Source organism: Terrapene carolina, unplaced genomic scaffold (assembly GCF_002925995.2).
Source record: "Terrapene carolina triunguis isolate 2854851 unplaced genomic scaffold, T_m_triunguis-2.0 Scaffold96, whole genome shotgun sequence".
NCBI lineage: Eukaryota > Metazoa > Chordata > Testudines > Emydidae > Terrapene > Terrapene triunguis.
In genome coordinates this window covers 75897143-75918348 of record NW_020664447.1, presented here as the reverse complement: position 1 = coordinate 75918348, position 21206 = coordinate 75897143, and the positions used below count along the sequence as shown (strand labels likewise).

Here is a 21206-nt window from a genome sequence, read left to right as displayed (position 1 = left end):
TCTTGAGCGGCATTTAATTTTTTTTTTGGGGGGGGGGTGGGGGGGGGAGGGGAGGGGAGGAAGGGGATGGCAGCTAATAGTTGATTGATAAAAGTTTATACAAACATATAGAGTGATGTTTAAAAAAGTATAAATATCTGCAAACAGCAATATTTATAAAAAATCCTATTAGTAGCACCAGGCAGCTGGTGTAAGGTAGAGGGGTTTGGGGTTTTATTTGGGAGGGTGTGCGGGGAGTGTTGGCAAAGGAGATGGACTGATGAATGGGAGCACTGGTAGGAAACGGGGAGAGAAAAAAAAAAAAGTCAAGAAGCAGGAGTTCATGGCATAGGAGAGCATGGAGACATTCTCCCTAGTCTGACAATGGGGGAAGGGGCAAAGGTTATGGACAGTATACTAGTAGAGTCTTTTCTATAATAGAAATTTAAGTGTTTGAAAAAATTCAAGAAAAAATTCAAGTGCTTAAAATTTTACAGATAGATATAAAACTACCTCTTCCACCCAAACAAATTCAATTCCCATCCTCCCATAGGCTTGTTTAAGTCTGCAGGAGCGGCCCCCTGCTTCAGTGAGCCTCACTGTGTGTTTGCAAGGGTAGCCAATGCGGCTCTTTTACAGTTAAAGTGCAGCTCGCAGAGCCCTCCATGCCCCCCCCCATTCTCCGCCTACCAGACTTGGGGTGAGAGTGGAAGCTTGGGGCTTCTACCCTGCGGCAGGAAGGTGAGGCTAGGGGCTTCTGCCCAATGGGGAGGAGGTCGTCCTCAGGCCTGAAGGCCTGGCAGGTGCCTCCCATGGGGCAGAATTCTCTAGCCCCACCACCGTGCTGCAGAGCTGAAGCTCTGAACCCTGACAGGCATGCCTGACTCTCAAACTGCTGAAGATTATTGTATGTGGCTCAGAGGGTCAGTAAGTTTGGCCTGGTGTATTGAAGAGGGTTCCCCTTCTGCAGATCTTAATAAAAACCTAATTTAAACTTCTGGTGCTCCTTCAAAAGACAAAGGAAACACCACAAAAGAAAAAATATTCTAAAAAAGAGTTAAGCTTGAGAGTAAATTACATTATTGTCCAGCTAAAAGCACTCCCAAATTACACTTTGACAAGGAGTCTACAACTTCAGAAAAAAATATTAGAAGCCATGGTAATTAACAGTTTAGGGATCCAGTATAGTAGGAGTTGGGCGTGACTGACCACGTAAGTATAGGCAGCCATGTGGCCTAGCAACCTTAGGCAAGTGCAGGCGATGGTGAGCGGGTGGCACCTTACATGGGAAGTTACGTCTGACATGGCTCGGAAACGGGCCTCCAGAAGGAATGCCCTGTCCTGCATGGAATCAAGGACCACTCTGATGAACTCTATTGCACTGGTATGAGGCTCCATTTCTTTTTGTTCATTAACAGGCCTAGGGAGCAGCAGGTAGAACACACCAGATCTTGGCTGCTCTGCACTTGATCCTGCCATCTGCCCTTGATGAGTCAATCGTCGAGATAAGGATAAACCTGGACTCCCCGATGCCTCAGGTAAGTAGCTACTAGGGTCATGCATTTTGTAAATACCTGCTGGACCGAGGAGAGGTCAAAGGGAAGTGCCGTGAACTGGAAATGGCGCTGGCCACCATAAAATGGAGGAACCGTTTGTGTCCTTGGAAAATAGAGATATGGAAATAAGCGTCTTTCAAGTCGAGAGTGGCGTACCAGTCTCACGGATCCAAGGAGGGGATGATGGAGGCCAGTGAAGCCATGCAAAACTTCAACTTCTTAAGTTGTTGCAGGTCCAGAATGGGTCTTAGGCCCCCTTTTGCTTTTGGGATCAGGAAACAACGGGAGTAGAAACCTTCCCCCCTCATTTCCTGAGGGACCTCCTCTACCGCCCCCAGCTGTAGGAGGTTGTCTACCTTCTGAATGAGGAGTTGCTCATGAGAAGGGTCCCTGAAGAGGGATGGGGAAGAGGGGGGGATGGGAAGGAGGGTGGCTGAAAACTGGAGGGTGTAGTCCAGCAACAATCTCTAGCATCCAGCGGTCCGAGGTGACTCTTGACCATGCTGAATAGTAGGGACGGAGATGGTTGAGAAAAAGATGGGGGCAGATCCGGAGAGGTGACCAGGGTGTTGCTCTCAAGTGCACCCTCAAAACGCCCGCTTCTGGTCCCTGTGGTGTCTCGCTGGGCCAGGCTGCGCAGGTGACCGGGAGGAGGAAGGGCAGAGGCGACTAAAACCAGTGTCCCTTCTCGTAGTAGATACTTGCTGAGGCTGCCAAGGCCTTGGCGGTGGGGGCAGCCAGAATTGCTTCCTTGCCAACTGAGACATATGCAACCCCAAGTGTCCTTCAGACTGTACAGCCTTGCACCACATTTGTTCTGCAAACAGCCCAACTTCATCAAACAGGAGATCTTGTATCGAGGACTACATCTCCTGGGATAGGCCTGCAGTCTGAAGCCAGGAACTGCACCTCATGTCCACTGCTGAGGCGACCACCGAATTGGCCGCATCTCAGGCAGAGATGGGGCCATCGGCATAACCGGCAAGCCCCAGGCAGTCCAGTAAGACCATTGCGCTGGACACTGGCCCTGCTGCCAGGATGGCATCACTGAGGTGGATGCAACTTCAAGAGCCCAGTCACGACGGTGCTGTTTTGGTGAGGGGCTGGACTCCCTCTCCATGCCAGAAGAATCCTCCTCCAGTGACCAGGGCAGGTGAGTAGGGGGAGTGGCACTCTGTTGGGGAGCGTCCCCGAGGTCTCGGTGACAGTGATAGTCGGTGTGGAGAGGGTCAGCACAAAGATGACTGGTGCCGACTATATGGCGACTGGTGCTTCCCTCTGGGAGCGACTTGATGCGAGGGCGGAAACCGGGAGTGCAGTGCTGGCGATCTGTGGCAGTGAACCGGTGACCTGGGCTAATGCAGAGACCAGGGATGTGGTGACAAAGGGCTCTGCCTCGGCTCCGGAGACCGACAGTGTTCACTCGCCTTCTGGGAGGTTTTCATGGCTGGCTTGCTTGCCCTTGTAGGGAGCCTTTGCTGGGTCCATCACTGATGCGGTGCCGGCTGCAGTGGGAGAGTCCTTTGCTCTCTGGGTGCCGGGAAGGCGTTGACTCCGGGGAGTGGTAGGGGATCCAGACTGATGTCGAAGTCGGTGGCGGATCCCTTAGGGGGGTAGGAGGTCCCCTTGGGGACGTGCCCCCTTTCAGCTCTGGCGTGGGCAGGTGGCCCTGGCAGGGTCCTTTGTACAATGCCCCTTGGTCCATCTTGCTCGGTGCCAGGTCCCACTTCTTAGTCTTCTTCCTGGGCACCAGCAAAGGGGATTGGTGTGGGGTAGAGCCTAGAGCTGGGGGTACGCTACACACTGAGGCCAAAGTGCTGGGCGTTGTGTCTGGCCGGGCCGGCTCCGAGGCTGGCCGAAGAACAGCCTCCATGAGGAGGGCCCTCAAGTAAATGTCATGTTCTTTCTGTGTCCTGGGACGAAAGTTCTTACAGATGCGACACTTAACGTGGGATTCCCCCAGGCACTTCAGACAGCTACCATGCGGGTCACTAACAGGCATAGGCCTATTACAGTCAGCGCAGGGCTTAAAACTCACGACTGGGGCATGTCCTGCCTGGGGCAAAGTCCCTGCTGGAACCCTAACTGACTAACTACAGTACTTAACAGCTACTTACTAACTAATCTACAATAAAACAAAACTATTTACAGATGGAACACAAAGTTTGAACAGGAAAGAAACCAGACCACTTGTGATGCAAGGGAGAGAGATGCGCTGACCAACCACCACGCGCAGTAAGAAGGAACTGAGAGAGGGCTTAGGGCCAGTGGTGCCTGATATACTGACGCATGAGTGCGGCACAAAACGGGGTGCCACAGCCAACCCTACAGATACTGTTAAGGCAAAAGTCTCTGACAGCTGTGCATGTGGGTGCACATGCACCTAGAATGGAATCAAAATGAGCAAACACTCGAAGAAGAATGTATCTTTGGTCTGTATTCCTATCAAAAATAATTTTAAAGTTACATAAAATCAATATACACCCAATAGCATATTACCAACAGATAATAAGAAAGGAGTAAATTCAAAGCTGAAATTGGTAGTGTATGTCAGGTGGGATGAGTACTGAAAGTAAGCACTGAAAGATTATACAGCAATGGGGAGCTGGATGAATCTCTTTGCTGTTCATTTCCAGATTAACATCTGGTTAAGATTCCCCATACCTAGGAAAGGAACGTTTTTGGAGATATTTGTTAAAACGCTAACTAAAAGTTTTGGTTTGGATATAGTCTATAAATTCTACATATAGACCTCCATGTTTGACAACTGAGATATTCAGAGAGCATTCAGAAATGTAAGTCTTGAATGCTGTTTTCATAGCGATAAGAATTTAGGATCTATTTGTAAAGAGTATGTTTGCCATTCCAGTTGAGGGCAGAGCTTTTAGATTAGATTTTAGATTGTAAAGCAAGGAAGTTAAAAACTCAAAGCAGGAAGAGTGCTAATCAGCCTGTCTACATTCTCTAGTCAAATCAAACAAGTGTAGCATTCGCTATCTTTAATCAAGTAGGTTATAGTCACTGTTTTGGGAGAACAAAAGTAATTTCCTTTTGATTGAGAACAGATGTTACCTGCACATAGAAGCACCAAGATTTTCAAACAACTCCCTTCAAAAAATGTATGAAATCTAAATAAAATTGCTCTTTTTTTTTAAAAGGGGGAAGGACAGGGAAACAAAGGGAAAAGTAATTAAGGGATTACAGAATGCAAGTCATTACACAAATATCTCAAATCAAACTAGTTTGATGTTTAAACTAGAGATTTTAAACATTTTTATGTTTGACTGGGAGAAACATCCAGAGGTCCATTTACACATGGCTGAATCTTGCATTTCATGTTGGGGTGTGTGGTTTCTCTCCCTTCCACATTTAAGGCAACTTCATTACATTATTTTAGTCCAGTTTAAGATACTTTTCCACATTTTATATTTAACACTCACTGCAACTATATTACTGTATGCCAAATTCATAGTATTCACTAAATAAGCCTCAACTTGGGAACCCATAGACAGAGGTTTGTTAAGAAATGCTTTATCGCACACACTATGGAAGTTGTGAAACTATACTTAAATCTTTGTCATATTGCTTCAAAATAACACTGTCAATACATCTAATCAGTCTTCCACAGAACACTGCCATATTCTTAAATTTTACTCTCCAGATGTTATGTTGCAAATTTCCCCCAATGTTGTCCTTTTTGGTTTGTTAAAAGTATTTTAAATAGATTGTGAAGTTAGCATGACTTGTTTATTTTTGTGTTGTGTAACATCTCTGAATATAGTCATACAACACCAGGAATGAATTAAAAACTTACTAGTTAGTATGAGCTCCAACATATTGCATTAACCGCAGCAATGCAAAAGGTATATTGCCTAGGTTCTACTATTAATCTGTTTTCAGTAACAGATATAAACATGGAAAAAGATTTAGACTGAAACATACATTTTCCATTAGATTGTAACATACTTAAGTCACGTGCTGATAAAGTATAAATGTTTATACTATCACTTAAGGCCATGTAATTTACTATGTTGAATAAGAAACATTAAAAAAGTTATAGGTATCATTTAATAAAACTTACCTTTTTCAGTGAAAAATATGTTGCAAATTATGCCTTAAATGAGGTACAGTTTCTGAAAACTTTAAATTCTTATGACCAATTTGGTCAGTTATGTCCCAAATGTAAAGGTGCCTAGTTGATTGTCCTGCCAAATGTCTCCAGAATTAACATACTGAAGCCATTGAAACAAAAGTTTTGCTACTAATTTTCTATACATCCAATAAGCAAGAAAAACACCAATATTATATCCTTCCATCTAGACCCATGGCAGAATATTTTGAAACAAAGGCCACATAATCATACATTCAGCACAAATGAATTAATTTCAAGCTTTTAGAGAAGCCAAGCTTACCTGTGTCAGTGAAAGACTGGATGTCGTATGTAAGATCAACACTCAGATTTTCAGAATTTTCTGTCTTCTTAAACACTAAACCAATCACCCACATTGTACGAAATTCTTCCCTGAAAAGTGTTATAAAAAGAATCATGTAATATTGGAAGAAGAATGAATTTAAGTTACTTAATCTAAAACTCAGATGATGTGGTTTGTAACACTGCTGCAAAATTTGATAATGTGATTGGTTACATTTTAGCTCAACTGGCAATGAAATAAGATTAAAGTACCCAGAGATCCAACTATTCAGAACTCCTACTAAACCATAACAGTAAACAAAAAGGTCAATTTCATACTACACCTCTACCTCGATATAACGCTGTCCTCGGGAGCCAAAAAATCTTACCGCGTTATAGGTGAAACCGTGTTATATCGAACTTGCTTTGATCCACTGGAGTGCGCAGCCCCGCCCCTCCGGAGCGCTGCTTTACCGCATTATATCTGAATTCGTGTTATATTGGGTGGTGTGTTATCAAGGTAGCGGTGTACCTACTAATCAGTGTCATTAACCATATTTTAAAAGGTATAAGGCTAATACAAAACACCTCTTTAAGATTTGCTTTTTCAGTTTCAAGTTTAGTCTGTTTACACAAAAGACTTCAGACTTACTTGCCTTTAATTGTAGTTTGCCTACACAGTTTTTCATTTAAGATTTTCACTACATGCTTTGGCATGTAAGCTCAGAATCCTCTAGCAAAGGGCAACTGGTAGGAGCAATGCATGCACTTGTGTGGATCCACACATATCGAAGTAAAGGTAGATAAAGGACCTTGGGTCCAACTGTCCTCATTTTTTTCCCCATTAATGTTTAAAGAGCTTAAATTCCAGAGAAGGAAGGTGCTGTCATGGGTCTATCTGCAATCTACTCAAAGAACTACAGTTACAAGTAAGGCTACATCTACACCACCACTTATGTTGGCAAAATTTATGTCGCTCAGGGGTATGAATATTCCACCCCCCCAGAGCGACACAAGTCACGCAGGTGTCGGAGAAAAACAAAGTTCTCGCTCTCTTTGGTTGGGTGCAGCATAAGCGCACATCTTCTGCCACTCACCGGGGTGGTTTTTAAGGCTTATGAGAGAGCTCTCCCGTTGGCATAGAACATCTTCACTACATGTGCTGCAGTGACATGGCTGTATAGTGTACACATGCCCTAAGTAACTTCTTTTCAAGCACTGCTTATATATATTTTCCCACTCTTGGTAGAGTGATTCGTCATTACAATCCTCAAATGATATGGGTCTAAACTATTTAACAAAAAAATGCAAGGACTGCTCTTCCAAACCGGACATCAGACCTAAAAGACAAATTAAAAGAGCAATACAGATACGAATTGACCAATGCATAAGATAAGTCACATTTTCAATGATGTTTCCACATCCAAATTTGTGATAAAAATTTATTAAATATGCTGTATAGAATTATTTGAATACTGTAGAATGCTTTGATCTTTAAGGTACTGAAATATCCCTGAGGGTTGACTATAAAGTGTAATACATTTGGATAGCCTGGAAATTTGCAAACTGAACTAGTCTTAGAAGGCTCCCCATCATTTCAAGAAGCCTCTTTACTTTGTCAAGTATGAAACCTAGAAAGAGACACTGGCAGACTGATAAAGACTGGTTCAGAGCAAGGCCAGATCCAATTGATTTCAAAGGAATTTAGGAGCAAAATTTTAGGAATCCAGGTTTGAAAGTTGTGGTTCATATTTAGGGCCCTACCAAATTCATGGCCATGAAAAACGCATCACGGACCATGAAATCTGGTCTCCCACTGTGAAATCAGGTCTTTTGTGTGCTTTTACCCTATACTATACAGATGTCACAGGGGAGACCAGCATTTCTCAAATTGGGGGTCCTGACCCAAAAGGGAGTTGCGGGGGGGGCGGGGGGGGGGGGGTGTCACAGTATCACTACCCTTACTTCTGTGCTGCCTTCAGAGCTATGTGGCTGGAGAGCAACAGCTGTTGGCCAGGTACCCAGCTCTGAAGGCAGCAGCTGTTGGCTGGGCACCCAGCTCTGAAGGGAGTGCCCTGGCAGCAGCAGCACAAAAGTAAGGGTGGCAATACCATACCATGCCACCCTTCTGCACTGCAGCCTTCAGAGTTGGGCAGCTAGGGAGTGGTGGCTGCTGACTGAGGGCCCAGCTCTGCAGGTAGCAATATCATATCATGCCATCCTTCTGCGCAGCTGCTGGTGGTGGCTCTGCCTTCAGAGCTGTGTTCCCAGCTAGCAGCTTCCTCTCCAGCTGCTCAGCTCTGAAGCCAGCGCCGCCACCAGCAGCGCAGACAGAAGTAAGGGTAGCAGTACCACCACCCCTCCTACGATATATCTTTGCAATCCCCCTACAACTCCTTTTTTTGGGTCAGGACCCCTACAGTTATACCATAAAATTTCAGATTTAAATAACTGAAATCATGAAATTTGCAATTTTCAAAATCCTATGACCGAGAAATTGACCAAAATGGACCGTGTATTTGGTAGGGCCCTACTCAGTTGTATAAACTTTGTTTACACTTGGAAATTAACCCACTGGTAGAAAAGTTTGTCAGCAGTAACTCCCCTAAAACCGGCACCGAACACGTTTTAACTATTAGGTCTGGTTTAGACTACACAGTTAGGTTGATGCAAGGTAGCTTACATCAACCTAGTTGTGCATATGTCTGCATTAGTCTCCCACCACTGTACTGACCCTTACACCAGCACAGTATCACCACCTCCCCGAGTGGCATAGAGTCAATGTATTTAGAACAACACAGGGCGAGTGTAGACACAGCATTCGTTATGTTGGCCCAAACTGTCCCACGATGACCCACACTAACTGCTCTGGTCAACATTGTGAACTCCACTGCCCAAGGGGTCATGGAGATCAGAAGTTCCCTCCCCTTTAAATCCCTGCAAATTTTTGAAATTCCTTTCCCTACCTGCACACATAGCAGCTCTCCACTGTTTGTGCAACTACCTAGCTGACCATGCTGGTTATGCACTTCTGACATGGCCCTGCCTGGAGTAGACAGGAGTTATCTGATCTCCTGGGTCTGTGTGGAGAAGAGGCTGTGAAACAGCCATAGAAATGTTGACATCGACGAGCAGATTGCTCAGGGGATACAAGAAAAGAAGTATGACAGTGACCAGCAGCAGTGCTGCATAGAAGGAGCTGTGGCAGGCATACTAGGTGGCCAGGGAGATCAACAATCCAGCTGGTGCCAAGCTGCAGACCTGCTGCTTTTACAAAGAGCTGCATGCCATACTCTGCAGAGATTCCACCCACCTACAGCACCGTGGAGATCTCCAAGAAGCCCGAGTCACAAGCCCCTACTGTGAATAGTGAGGAAGGTACGATAGTGGACAAGGAAGAGGTTTATGGGGAACAGGTGACTGGGGGTTCCAGCGGTGCAGCAAGCCAGATTCTGACAGACCATCACAGACCACCCGGTCAAGCACAGGTAAGCCCAATGCACGGAAGGAATCTTAGGTAAAAGTATGTAGATAAATATTCAATTACATGGACGGCACCCCCAAAGTAGCAGAGCATAGTAGTTTGACTATTTATTCATTTCCTTATGCTAGAAGTAGTAGTGGTTCAACCAAGAAGGGGAGAGTCGCTATCAGCTTTTTCATCCCCCTGTAGAGTTGGTGGAGGGGCATGCCATGCAGGGCAGTTTGTTTATATACACAGGGATGTCCTTGAATGCTCCTGAGAGATCTCAATGAAACTTCCATGGAGGTATTCTGTAATCCTCTGCCAAAGGTTTAGAGGGAGGGCTGCCTTATTTCTTGCTCCATGGTAAAACACTTTCATACACCACTCAGTAATAATTTCAGCAGGCACCACTGTAGTACACAGGCTACCAGCATATAGGCCTGGGAAGCTTCGGGACACCAGCAGCAGCTGTGCTGTCTCTGCCTGTGTTACCCTCAGGAGTGAGATATCAGCTAAAATCACCACCACCTGTGGAAAATGGTGCCAGTATTCAGTGCCATTGCCTTCTGCTACTAGAATCATGCAACCAAGCAATTCCCTCATTTCCCCAACCTCTGGCAGCCATACTCACCATGGCTAGTGCAGTGACTGGTGCCGTGCACACGCAGTCCCAAAGAGAAGTGAAAATCTAGTGCTTAAAACTTTAGGGAAGCAAGAGGAGTGAGTTCAGCATCTTAAGTTTTGCTTTCTGTAGTGAATACACTAACAATGGTACCTCTTTGTTTTATCTTCTGCTGCCTTTGTGGCCTTCAAGGTCTCCCCCTCCACAGCTGTGGAACTCCTGAACCAGATAAGGAAGAGGAGGAGAAAGAACGGCATTCAGGATGACATGTTCAATGAGATCCTGCAAGCCAGTTCTGCAAGGGACAATGAACACAAGACCTGGAGAATGAACACTGAGGATAGCCTGGAGACGGAACAAGTGGAGAGGAGAAAGGTCCAAGAGTCCCAGCAGGAAAAGGAGGAGATGCACCAGGACATAATGGGGCTTCTCAGGCAGCAAACAGATGCTATAGACACTGGTGAACCTGCAGGTTCAACAGTCCTGGGCTTGCCTCCCCCTGCAACCCATTGAGAACTCAATACCAGAAAATCCCAATAACCCCTTCCCCCCAACATTCCATGTGGCATCATAGTTTGCAGAACTACTCTTACCACTCCACCCCGCGGGACATTAAAGACAATCACAAGCTTCATATATACAGACACGTGAAAGCCTTGGTTGGTGTATATATAGCTGTAGTGGACATGAATTCTTTCCCTTTCATAAGTTCAGTGGAGATCTCGACTTCTCAGGTCCGAAGCAGAAACAACTTGCAGATCGAACACTGTGCCATGATCTGAGTCTCGCTGAGGCAACAGACACCCCTCTGGTGCTTGTTGCTCAGAGAAGGAGCGCAGGCAGGATACAGAGTTCTTGAACCCTGGGACAGGGGCATAATCCCCAAGGGAAGGGGCTGTCTCTGAACGGGGATGACTAACTAACTTACCACTAACTACTACTAACGCTACAACTACTAACTACGAGAAGAACTGCAAAGAACTATGAACAACTATATACAACGGAAGAAGTCACTCTCTTAGTAAAAACTAAGAGCGCAAAGGAACAGGGCTTCTGACTCAGGCCATGCAGTAGTAATAGAGAACTTGAGAAGTGTCAACTTGCATGGCCTATTATGCCCTCGACTGTGAACATGAGGAGATGCACGACGTATGTGTGGGTCAATGGACACTGGTAGGGAAAACCTTCTGGCTCTGGTGCATGTACAACCACATTTGGAATACATATAGGGACTATCACTTGAAGAGATCTGGCTGTTCTCTTAATTCATTGAGCTTTATTAAGTTTTTAATGTATTTGTTTTAAAATTGCATGGGTTTTTTTGGCACCGATTTTGTTATGGAATAAAATTCTATTAATAATCTTTATTAGTCCACAGCATACGCTACTGAGAGCTCAGCAGTTCTGAAATAAATCAATTATCTGCACAGTGTCATACAACTCAGAAGATCATTCACAAACAAAACAAATAGGTGCACTGATAATGTTACATTCCTATGTGTACAGCAACCACCACACAATTCCTACAAGGCCACAAAAGGGCAGGGACCAGGTAGAATATACCACACACTACTCTCTCACTGTTAAAATGGTCTTTCAAAGCCTCCATGAGCCATATAGCGCTGCACTAAGATCTTATAATAGTCCTTGTATCCAGCTGTTCAAATTCAGCAGGCAGCATAAGAACATAAGAACGGCCGTACTGAGTCAGACCAAAGGTCCATCTAGCCCAGTATACTGTCTACCGACAGTGGCCAATGCCAGGTGCCCCAGAGGGAGTGAACCTAACAGGTAATGATCAAGTGATCTCTCTCCTGCCATCCATCTCCACCCTCTGACAAACAGAGGCTAGGGACACCATTCCTTACCCATCCTGGCTAATAGCCATTAATGGACTTAACCTCCATGAATTTATCCAGTTCTCTTTTAAACGCTGTTATAGTCCTAGCCTTCACAACCTCCTGAGGTAAGGAGTTCCACAAGTTGACTGTGTGCTGTGTGAAGAAGAACTTCCTTTTATTTGTTTTAAACCTGCTGCCCATTAATTTCATTTGGTGCCCCCTATTTCTTGTATTATGGGAACAAGTACATAACTTTTCCTTATCTACTTTCTCCACATCACTCATGATTTTATATACCTCTATCATATCCCCCCTTAGTCTCCTCTTTTCCAAGCTGAAAAGTCCTAGCCTCTTTAATCTCTCCTCATATGGGACCCGTTCCAAACCCCTAATCATTTTAGTTGCCCTTCTCTGAACCTTTTCTAGTGCCAGTATATCTTTTTTGAGATGAGGAGACCACATCTGTACGCAGTATTCAAGATGTGGGCGTACCATCGATTTATATAAGGGCAATAATATATTCTCCGTCTTATTCTCTATCCCCTTTTTTATGATTCCTAACATCCTGTTTGCTTTTTTGACTGCCTCTGCACACTGCGTGGACGTCTTCAGAGAACTATCCACAATAACTCCAAGATCTTTTTCCTGATTTGTTCTAGCTAAATTAGCCCCCATCATATTGTATGTATAGTTGGGGTTATTTTTTCCAATGTGCATTACTTTACATTTATCCACATTAAATTTCATTTGCCATTTTGTTGCCCAATCACTTAGTTTTGTGAAATCTTTTTGAAGTTCTTCACAGTTTGCTTTGGTCTTAACTATCTTGAGCAGTTTAGTATCATCTGCAAACTTTGCCACCTCACTGTTTACCCCTTTCTCCAGATCATGTATGAATAAGTTGAATAGGATTGGTTCTAGGACTGACCCTTGGGGAACACCACTAGTTACCCCTCTCCATTCTGAGAATTTACCATTTATTCCTCCCCTTTGTTCCCTGTCTTTTAACCAGTTCTCAATCCATGAAAGGACCTTCCCTTTTATCCCATGCCAACTTAATTTACGTAAGAGCCTTTGGTGAGGGACCTTGTCAAAGGCTTTCTGGAAATCTAAGTACACTATGTCCACTGGATCCCCCTTGTCCACATGTTTGTTGACCCCTTCAAAGAACTCTAATAGATTAGTAAGACACGATTTCCCTTTACAGAAACCATGTTGACTTTTGCCCAACAATTTATGTTCTTCTATGTGTCTGACAATTTTATTCTTTACTATTGTTTCAACTAATTTGCCCGGTACTGACGTTAGACTTACTGGTCTGTAATTGCCGGGATCACCTCTAGAGCCCTTTTTAAATATTGGTGTTACATTAGCTATCTTCCAGTCGTTGGGTACAGAAGCCAATTTAAAGGACAGGTTACAAACCTTAGTTAATAGTTCCGCAATTTCACATTTGAGTTCTTTCAGAACTCTTGGGTGAATGCCATCTGGTCCCGGTGACTTGTTAATGTTAAGTTTATCAATTACTTCCACAACCTCCTCTAGTGACACTTCAATCTGTGACAGTTCCTCAGATTTGTCACCTACAAAAGCCGGCTCAGGTTTGGGAATCTCCCCAACATCCTCAGCCTCTTCACTCTGCCCTCCATCTGGATGGCAACTTCTCCCCCTTTGCTTCACATATATTATGCAGGACATAGCACACAGCTATAATCCTTGGGATATTTTTCTCAAGGAGATCCAATCTTGTGAGTAAACAACGCCAGCGACCCTTCAAAAGCACATTGAGCCTGTCATTCTCCATTTGCTGAGCCAGTAGTTGAATTGTTCCTTGGTGGTGTTGAGGTGGCCAGCATATGGTTTCATGAGCCAGGGGTAGGCTGGGTCCCCCAGGATCACTATTGGCATTTCAATATTCCCAATGGTAATCCACCAGCTGGGAAAGGAAATCTTCACTTGTAGCTTTCTGAACAGTCCCCTATTCTTGAGGATGAGAGCACACCATACACCTTCCCCCAGGGATCAAGAAATGCTCGCACAACCATAGAAGAGTAGCCCTTTCTCTTGATGTACTCAGTGGCAAGGTGGTCTGGCGCCAAAATAGGGGTGTGTGCTGTCTATTGCCCCACCGCAGTTCAGGAACCCCACTGCTGTAAATCCTCCTATGTCCTGCACATTCTCAGAGCAACAGTCCTGCGTAGTAGGAAGTGATTAATGCCTCTTCACATTTGCCCCAATGGCCTTGCAGTGGATTTCCCGAACCCAAATTGATTCCTGACTGACCATTAGCAAACTGACTTTGCACATTTCCACAATGTGATCACCACTCGCTTCTCCACTGTCAGTACAGCTCTCATTTTCGTGTCCCTGTGCTGAGAGGCTGGGGCGAGCTTAGCACACAGATTTAGGAATGTGGCCTTGTGCATCCAAAAGTTTTGCAGCCACTGCGCTTCATCCCAAATCTGCATTATGATGCCATCCCGCCAACCAGTGCTTGTTTCTCAGATCCAGAAATGGTGCTCCACCAACTACAGCTGCTCCACGAACTCCATCGACAATCTTGAATTGATCATCACTATGCCCCATAGCAATCGGTCCCCAAGGAAATGTCATGATCTCCGCTGATTCAGTTCTTCTTGAAGCTCTGCAAATACTCAAGGATCATGCGCCCTGTGCTTGCAACGCTCATGATGATAATAAAGAGTTGTGCAGGCTCTATGCTTCTGTCAGAGATAGTGGACAATGAGGAGGGCCATGCAGGTTTGTGAGATTTTGAAAAAAGGTACAAAAACTATGGGATACAGATAACATTATGGGATGGACACAGCTACAAACTGGGAAGTTGACCCCTTGGTCCCAGTCACCCCTTGGGTGATTCGTTTTGGCCCTACCATGCATTGCCAAATTTTCCCAAAGGACAGTGCACTGGATGATGGCAGGTTGCACAATGGGATACCTACCCATGATGCACTACACTCCGCATCAAAACAAACATTCCTGGCGAGTACATGCACTGCCAACACAAGAAGCCAAGTATGCATGTGCACAAGTGACGTACTAACTGGGCGGCTGTATGCAGACATAACTTGAGTTGACATAAGTTTGTAGTATGGACATGGCCTTAGTGTAGGCAGAGCAAAACTAATTTCAAATACGCTTTCTGTAAGTGAAAATGATTTTGACATGTTTACAGCATTAGTCAGACCATTTTCATCCCTGTTTCAAGAGGATGTTAGTAACTACTTTGAACAGGTAATTTCTAGGGCTGTCAGTTAACTGTCATCAATGCGTACGATTAACGCACAGCATAAATAACGCGTTAAAAAGATTAACGCGCATTAATCACAGACAATGGGGGGCAGCATCAGCTGTTCTGAAGAACCTACCTCAGGTCAGGCGCAGTAACGCAAGCCACCACTAGAGGGTGGGCAGAAAGAGAAGAGGCTACAGAAAGACATGGTTCTCATGCCGGCTCCAGCAAAGAAGTATTTTTTAAAAGTAAAAACAGGATGGCCAGGGGCTCACCTGAGCCGCCCCCGCACTTGCAGGGCTCGCCCCAGCCACCTGCCCAATGCCTCCACCAATTCTTTGCCACCCGCATCCGGGGTTGAGCGCCACCCCCGCCCCCCCAAGCTCTGCCCTGTGCTGCCTGGACCCCCCCGCCCCCCGTGCTGCCCGCAGCTGGGGATGACTCCGCCTCTCCAAGTTTGGGAACTCACCCCCCTCCTGAGCCCCATGCCATCTGAAGCTGCCTGGGGCTGGGGTTGAGCCTGAGCCTCCCCGCCCCCGAGCTCCGCACTGCCCATGGTGGGGTCTTCCCCACGCCAGCCCTGTGTCGTCCATAGCTGGGGCTGGGGCTGACCTCCACTCTCGAGCCCCATGCCCCCGGAACCTGACCCCCCCCCCACCTGCAGCTGGGGCTGACCTCGCCTCTCCAAGTTTGGGAGCTCACCCCCATCCTGAGCCTCATGCCACCTGCAGCTGGGGCTGACCCTCACCCCCATGCCTGCTGAGCTCTGTGCTGCCTGCGGTTGGGGCTGAATCCCCGCCTCCTCAGCTCTGCACCTCCTCTGGCTGAGGATGATTCCCTCCCTCCCCTCACCCCTAGCCAGCCCTGCGCTACCCAGGGGTCAGTTGTGAAGCCAGCACTGCCCACCAGCAGCAAATTTCTCCGCTTTCCTGCTGGTGGGCAGTGCTGCCTTCAGCTGGCCCCCCGTGCAGAAGCTGTCACTCTCTGCTCTGCCTTGCAGCCAGGACAAATGCAGAGTTTTGGTGAAAAAGTAGGGATGGCCGGGACAGAGCTGAGAAAAAGAACTGTCCTGGCCAAAATGGGACATATTGTCACCCCAGCTAGCCCGCGCCCTGTTGTGCCTGGCCAGCTCCTCACTTGTGGGACCCAACCCCCGAGTCGTGCCCCATTGCCCCAGCCGGCCGCTCACTCCGGGGGTACCTCATAGAGAACATGGGCCTGGCGAGCTCAGCCTCCCTGCACCAGCCTCTCCTCCCCTGTAGTATGATGAGTCCCTGAGGTAAAATCCACCCTCCCTTACAAACAAGGGCTCACTCAGCTGAAGGGAGCCCACCTAGCTCAGTAAAAGGAGGCGAGCCCAGTACCAGAAGCTACCTTTCCAGAAGCAGCAGCAAGACGCTCCCTCAGCCTCCTCCTGCACAAGTTATTGTGAGCTCTTCCCCGTTGTGACCCCCTGTCCTCCCAGACCCTCCTCCTGCACGAGTCTTTGGTTACTTCCCCCTCCCCTATCCTCCTCCAACACTGAATGCAGATTTCTAAGATGAAACTCTGTTTGGACAGGAGGTGAACCTGGTGAGCTCAGAAACCAAACCCAACCCAACCCACCGAAGCAGCATCAAGAATTCACCTTTCTCCTGCATAACTCACACCCTCTCATCTCCAGAGTACCGACTTTCTGAGACTAAAAAAAAAAATCTTACCCTTTCAAAAAGCCAAGGCTCCTCTAAAGACACATACAAAAGGCTAACCCAGCAGCAGCAAGAGAAAAAAAAAAAGCCTCCTGGCACAATTCACTCCCCTACTGAATGTTAATCCTGAGGTAAAATCTTTCTATATCCATGGCAAGGACTCTTTTGAACAGGACACAAATATATTGATTATATAGAAGAATTTATTGAATTATTCCAGACATTGATACAGTTCTACTGTGTTTTTATGATCTGGAGTGATTAAATATCAGAAAAAGTTAATGGAGCAAAGCAGCAACAGTTCAGGCCTTTTGAATGGGAAGTTTATGTTTAAAATACTTCCAGATGGTTTTTTGTCTAAAAAAGACTTATCTGTAGATATTGCACGGCCGAGTCCCAATACCATAGAAGCACTTCAAGTCTGCAGTACCATCTATGTTCTAAGCATTCTTTTGCTTCCGGATCTTGTGCTACAGATAACATACCACCAGCAAATAAATCCAGCCAACCATGACAGAGTACAATTACAGAGTTTCAGGATTGCTACAAGCCCATGGATCAAACAAAGTACAACACCTTAACCAATATTATTGCAAAGTGGATAGCTATGGACTGCAGACCACTCAACATTGTAAATGTCAGAGGGCTAAGAGATATTATTCAAATTGCATCTTCCAATCAGTCATACACCTTGCCCTCCTGAGGAACCATTGCATCACAAATAAATGACTTATATGACAACGAGAAGACTACAAAGTTGGAGCTTCTGAAAAATGCACTGGGTGTTGCTTTGACTGGTGATCACTGGACATCCTTGAGCAATCATAACTATCTTGATGTCATGGCACACCTTATTGATGCTGCCTGGGCACAGCAGTTGTTTGCTGTAACAGTAACTCATACTGAAGAGAGACATCATGCTGAAGCATGTGCAGAAAAAACAGACTCCAACGAGAGACTGCTGAGCTGGAATTGATATGCAAACTAGACACAATCAACTCAGGATTAAATAAGGACTGGGAATGGCTGAGCCAATACAAACATTGAATCTATCTCCCCTTGTAAGTATTTTCACACTTGCTTCTTATCAAACTGTCTGTACTGAGCTATCTTGATTATCACTTCAAAAGTTTTTTTTCTCTTACTTAATTGGCCTCTCAGAGTTGGTAAGACAACTCCCACCTGTTCATGCTCTCTGTATGTGTGTATATATATCTCCTCAATATATGTTTCACTCTATATGCATCCGAAGAAGTGGGTTGTAGCCCACGAAAGCTTATGCTCTAATAAATTTGTTAGTCTCTAAGGTGCCACAAGTACTCCTGTTCTTTTTGCGGATACAGACTAACACGGCTGCTACTCTGAAACCTGTCATGTGCAGAGCGTTTCATGGATGTTGCGAAAGAATGGAATATTCAAGAAAAGGTAACAATTAGTACTGACAGTGCACGTAAAATGGTAGCAGCAGCCAGTCGCTTGCCTTTTGAACACATGATATGCATTGATCACAGTCTGCAGCGATCCATTACAGTGGCGCTCAGTGATGGTGGTTTTGAAAACGTGTTGGTAAAACGTAGAAAACTTGTGGGCCATTTCAAACACAGTCCAGATAACAGTACAGAGCTAGGAATACAACAAGCTACAAATGGACAGAAACAAGAGCCTCTTGTACAAGGTATTTCAACCAGATGGAACTCCACATTGGCTATGATTCAGTGCCTGCTTTGCAATAAAGCCGCTATCACATCCACATTAGCTCTTCAAAAGCACAATCTATCAGTGCCGACAGATAAGGATTTTGAAAAACTGCAAAAAATAGAAACACTACTTGAGCCCTGCAAGTTTGTGACTGAACTCCGGGGGGATAAGCTCAGTGGTTTGAGCATTGGCCTGCTAAACCCAGGGTTGTGAGTTCAATCCTTGAGGGAGCCATTTAGGGATGTGGGGCAAAAATCTGTCTGGGGATTGATCCTGCTTTGAGCAGGGGGTTGGACTAGATGACCTCCTGAGGTCCCTTCCAACCCTGATATTTGATGACCCCCTCTAATAGTCACTCAGACAATTGCAGCACAAGAGGGGAATACCCAGGGTTGTATTATGGCAACTTTGCACAGTATATATCGTGCTAATTAGCAAAGTTGTATCACTCCATTAAGGTATTCCTACTGCTACAAAAGTATCTGTCTAAAAGCCAAGTGATTTTCACGTAAGGGGATGCCAAGTTTTACAATAATTGCTGACAACTTAAGTCATTAGTTAACTTTACTTTTAATTAAATGTTCATCCACTTCAGTAAATGATTTGAATAACGTAAATCGTAAATTTACAGTTATCTGGATAAAATGTCCTTCAATTATTGCATTAAGGAGCGAGGATTTGGCTTACTTGTCAGGATTCTCCTTGGGTGCTGGGAATGACTGAGGATTCACGTGAGCCAGTGTAATGAACTCATTCTTTTCCAAACTTCCAACTAGAATACGGATTTTTGACTCCACCAAGCCCACCCTGAATGAATAAAAAAACCTTAATAAGTGGCAATTTAAAAATACCTGAAATACAACACACTTCTGGGAGGAAAAAAGCCAAATTGTTCTGGTTAAACCAATATCTGGAAATACCAAGTAACTAAATACTCGGCCAGACAAGCTCACTCCAGACCAATATTCTAATATTACTTTCCAACAAAGCCACGTAGCTTTGTTCAGTGGAATTCCACATCATCTTGTCTTGAAGTTATGATGACCTTGTCGAAACTGCCTGTGCCCAAAATGACACTAACAATGAAAGATTTTGCTGGGTGTAGTAATTAAGATACTATGCATTGGTAAGTCTTCAGAAATCAAATATTACCCTAGCCAGGAAAGGCTGAAGGCAGAAAATTGAGAGAGGAATGAATTTATATTCAGATGAAGGTTTTTATTGTTTTTTTTTAAACAGCTATTTTACTCTAATGCCTAAACATGTGAGAAAAAGATATATTTGTTGAAGATTCAACACCTCTGCCGCTTCAACTAAGGTGAGAGAACTCAATATCTGAGAACCCCAAATAAAAACCAGGGGAGAGGGAAAGAGATCTAGCTATTCAGGCCTTCTCCATACATCATAAAACTCAAGGTAATATCTTTTTAAACCTTTGCAGGTCCTTTTAAATAGAGTACTGCAGCCAATAATATTCTCCTTCATTCTGTTTCCTTAATGAATTTCTGGATTAATGAAAGATGAGCAATAACATTAATTGTCTTCATCTACTTAATTCTGGAACACAGAATCTTCACTTAATTTTTTTTGTAAAATATGTATTACTTGTTCATTTACATCCCAGGTTGGTTGGATAAAATTATTTTGAAATTTGGGGAATTAAAAAAAAACAACATGCATGATACTCACCATTCTAGTCGCTGTTTTTCTGTTGGTGCACTTGCTAGAAGTACAATGTAATGCCTTTGGAGATAAAGACAACAGGCTATTCTATGTATGTCTGACACTGGACATTCACAGTTATTAACATCCTTATTCGTTTAAGCTACAAACCCAGACAGAAGAATAAAATAAACAGTTAAAAATAATATGCACCTTATAATAAAGAGCTTAAACAATCTACAAGAGGCTGCAGAGGAGTCTGGTATTAGATTTTTTTTTCCAAAAAAATTTCAACTCACATTGATGTCCACAGCTGCATTAATATCAACAAAAGGGTAATAAATGCATGGAAATACAGTAGCACTTAAGCCAGAATCTCAACTAAGTGAGACTATGACTTAAATTGCCAATTGCAGAAGGCTACTCACGTTGTGCAAGCAAAAGAAATAAAAATAAAAAACAAATATTCAGAGTTCAACCATAGGGAAGTCTGGTGTTTTAGTCACAATTACCTTATTTCTCAAGACATAGCTAGATGACTGATTTGATACACTGGTTTGAATATTTTATCAAAAAGGTAAATATAGCCATGAAATGTAATATAAGTAGTGTCAACTTTAAGAGTTTTTCCAAACAATTTTTCCTGAAGCATCCTAAAGAGTCTTTCCTCTCCCCATTAATCTGAGACTTCAGGGATTTACTCTAGAATAATCTACTATATTTACAGGTTTTCAATATATTGAGTCAAAAATCTCTAACTGCATAAAACTCCAAAATATTTTTAATGAAGGAAGAACTAGATCAGTTAAGCTCAAGGGAGGTGGATGGGCAAGGGAACCTCATTTAAAGACAAGGATTGAATTAAATTTTGGTTATTTTTTTTTTTTTAAGATTAATGGAATAATAATTTCAAGAAGATCTTGTAAAATGATCTCAAAAGCTCCACCCTACATGCCTAAGACCTGAACCTGCAAAAATTTAGACACGTAAATTTATACACTAATAGGTTTACTCTCACTGGGTAAAATTAATG

The 21206-nt window shown here is 44.4% G+C and overlaps 1 protein-coding gene across 2 annotated transcripts in view; it reads right to left on the bottom strand.

The window, feature by feature from the left end:
• Window positions 1-21206, bottom strand: part of PAPOLA (poly(A) polymerase alpha) — an 88945-nt gene that overhangs the window by 19813 nt on the left and 47926 nt on the right. For both annotated transcript variants that reach the window (XM_024219358.3, XM_024219357.3), the window contains exons 13-15: window positions 20201-20254; window positions 19199-19318; window positions 5948-6057 (exon numbers count right to left, since the gene is read on the bottom strand). In XM_024219358.3, coding sequence (XP_024075126.1) covers window positions 5948-6057; window positions 19199-19318; window positions 20201-20254 — 284 coding nt within the window. The remainder of the gene's footprint in view (window positions 1-5947; window positions 6058-19198; window positions 19319-20200; window positions 20255-21206) is intronic.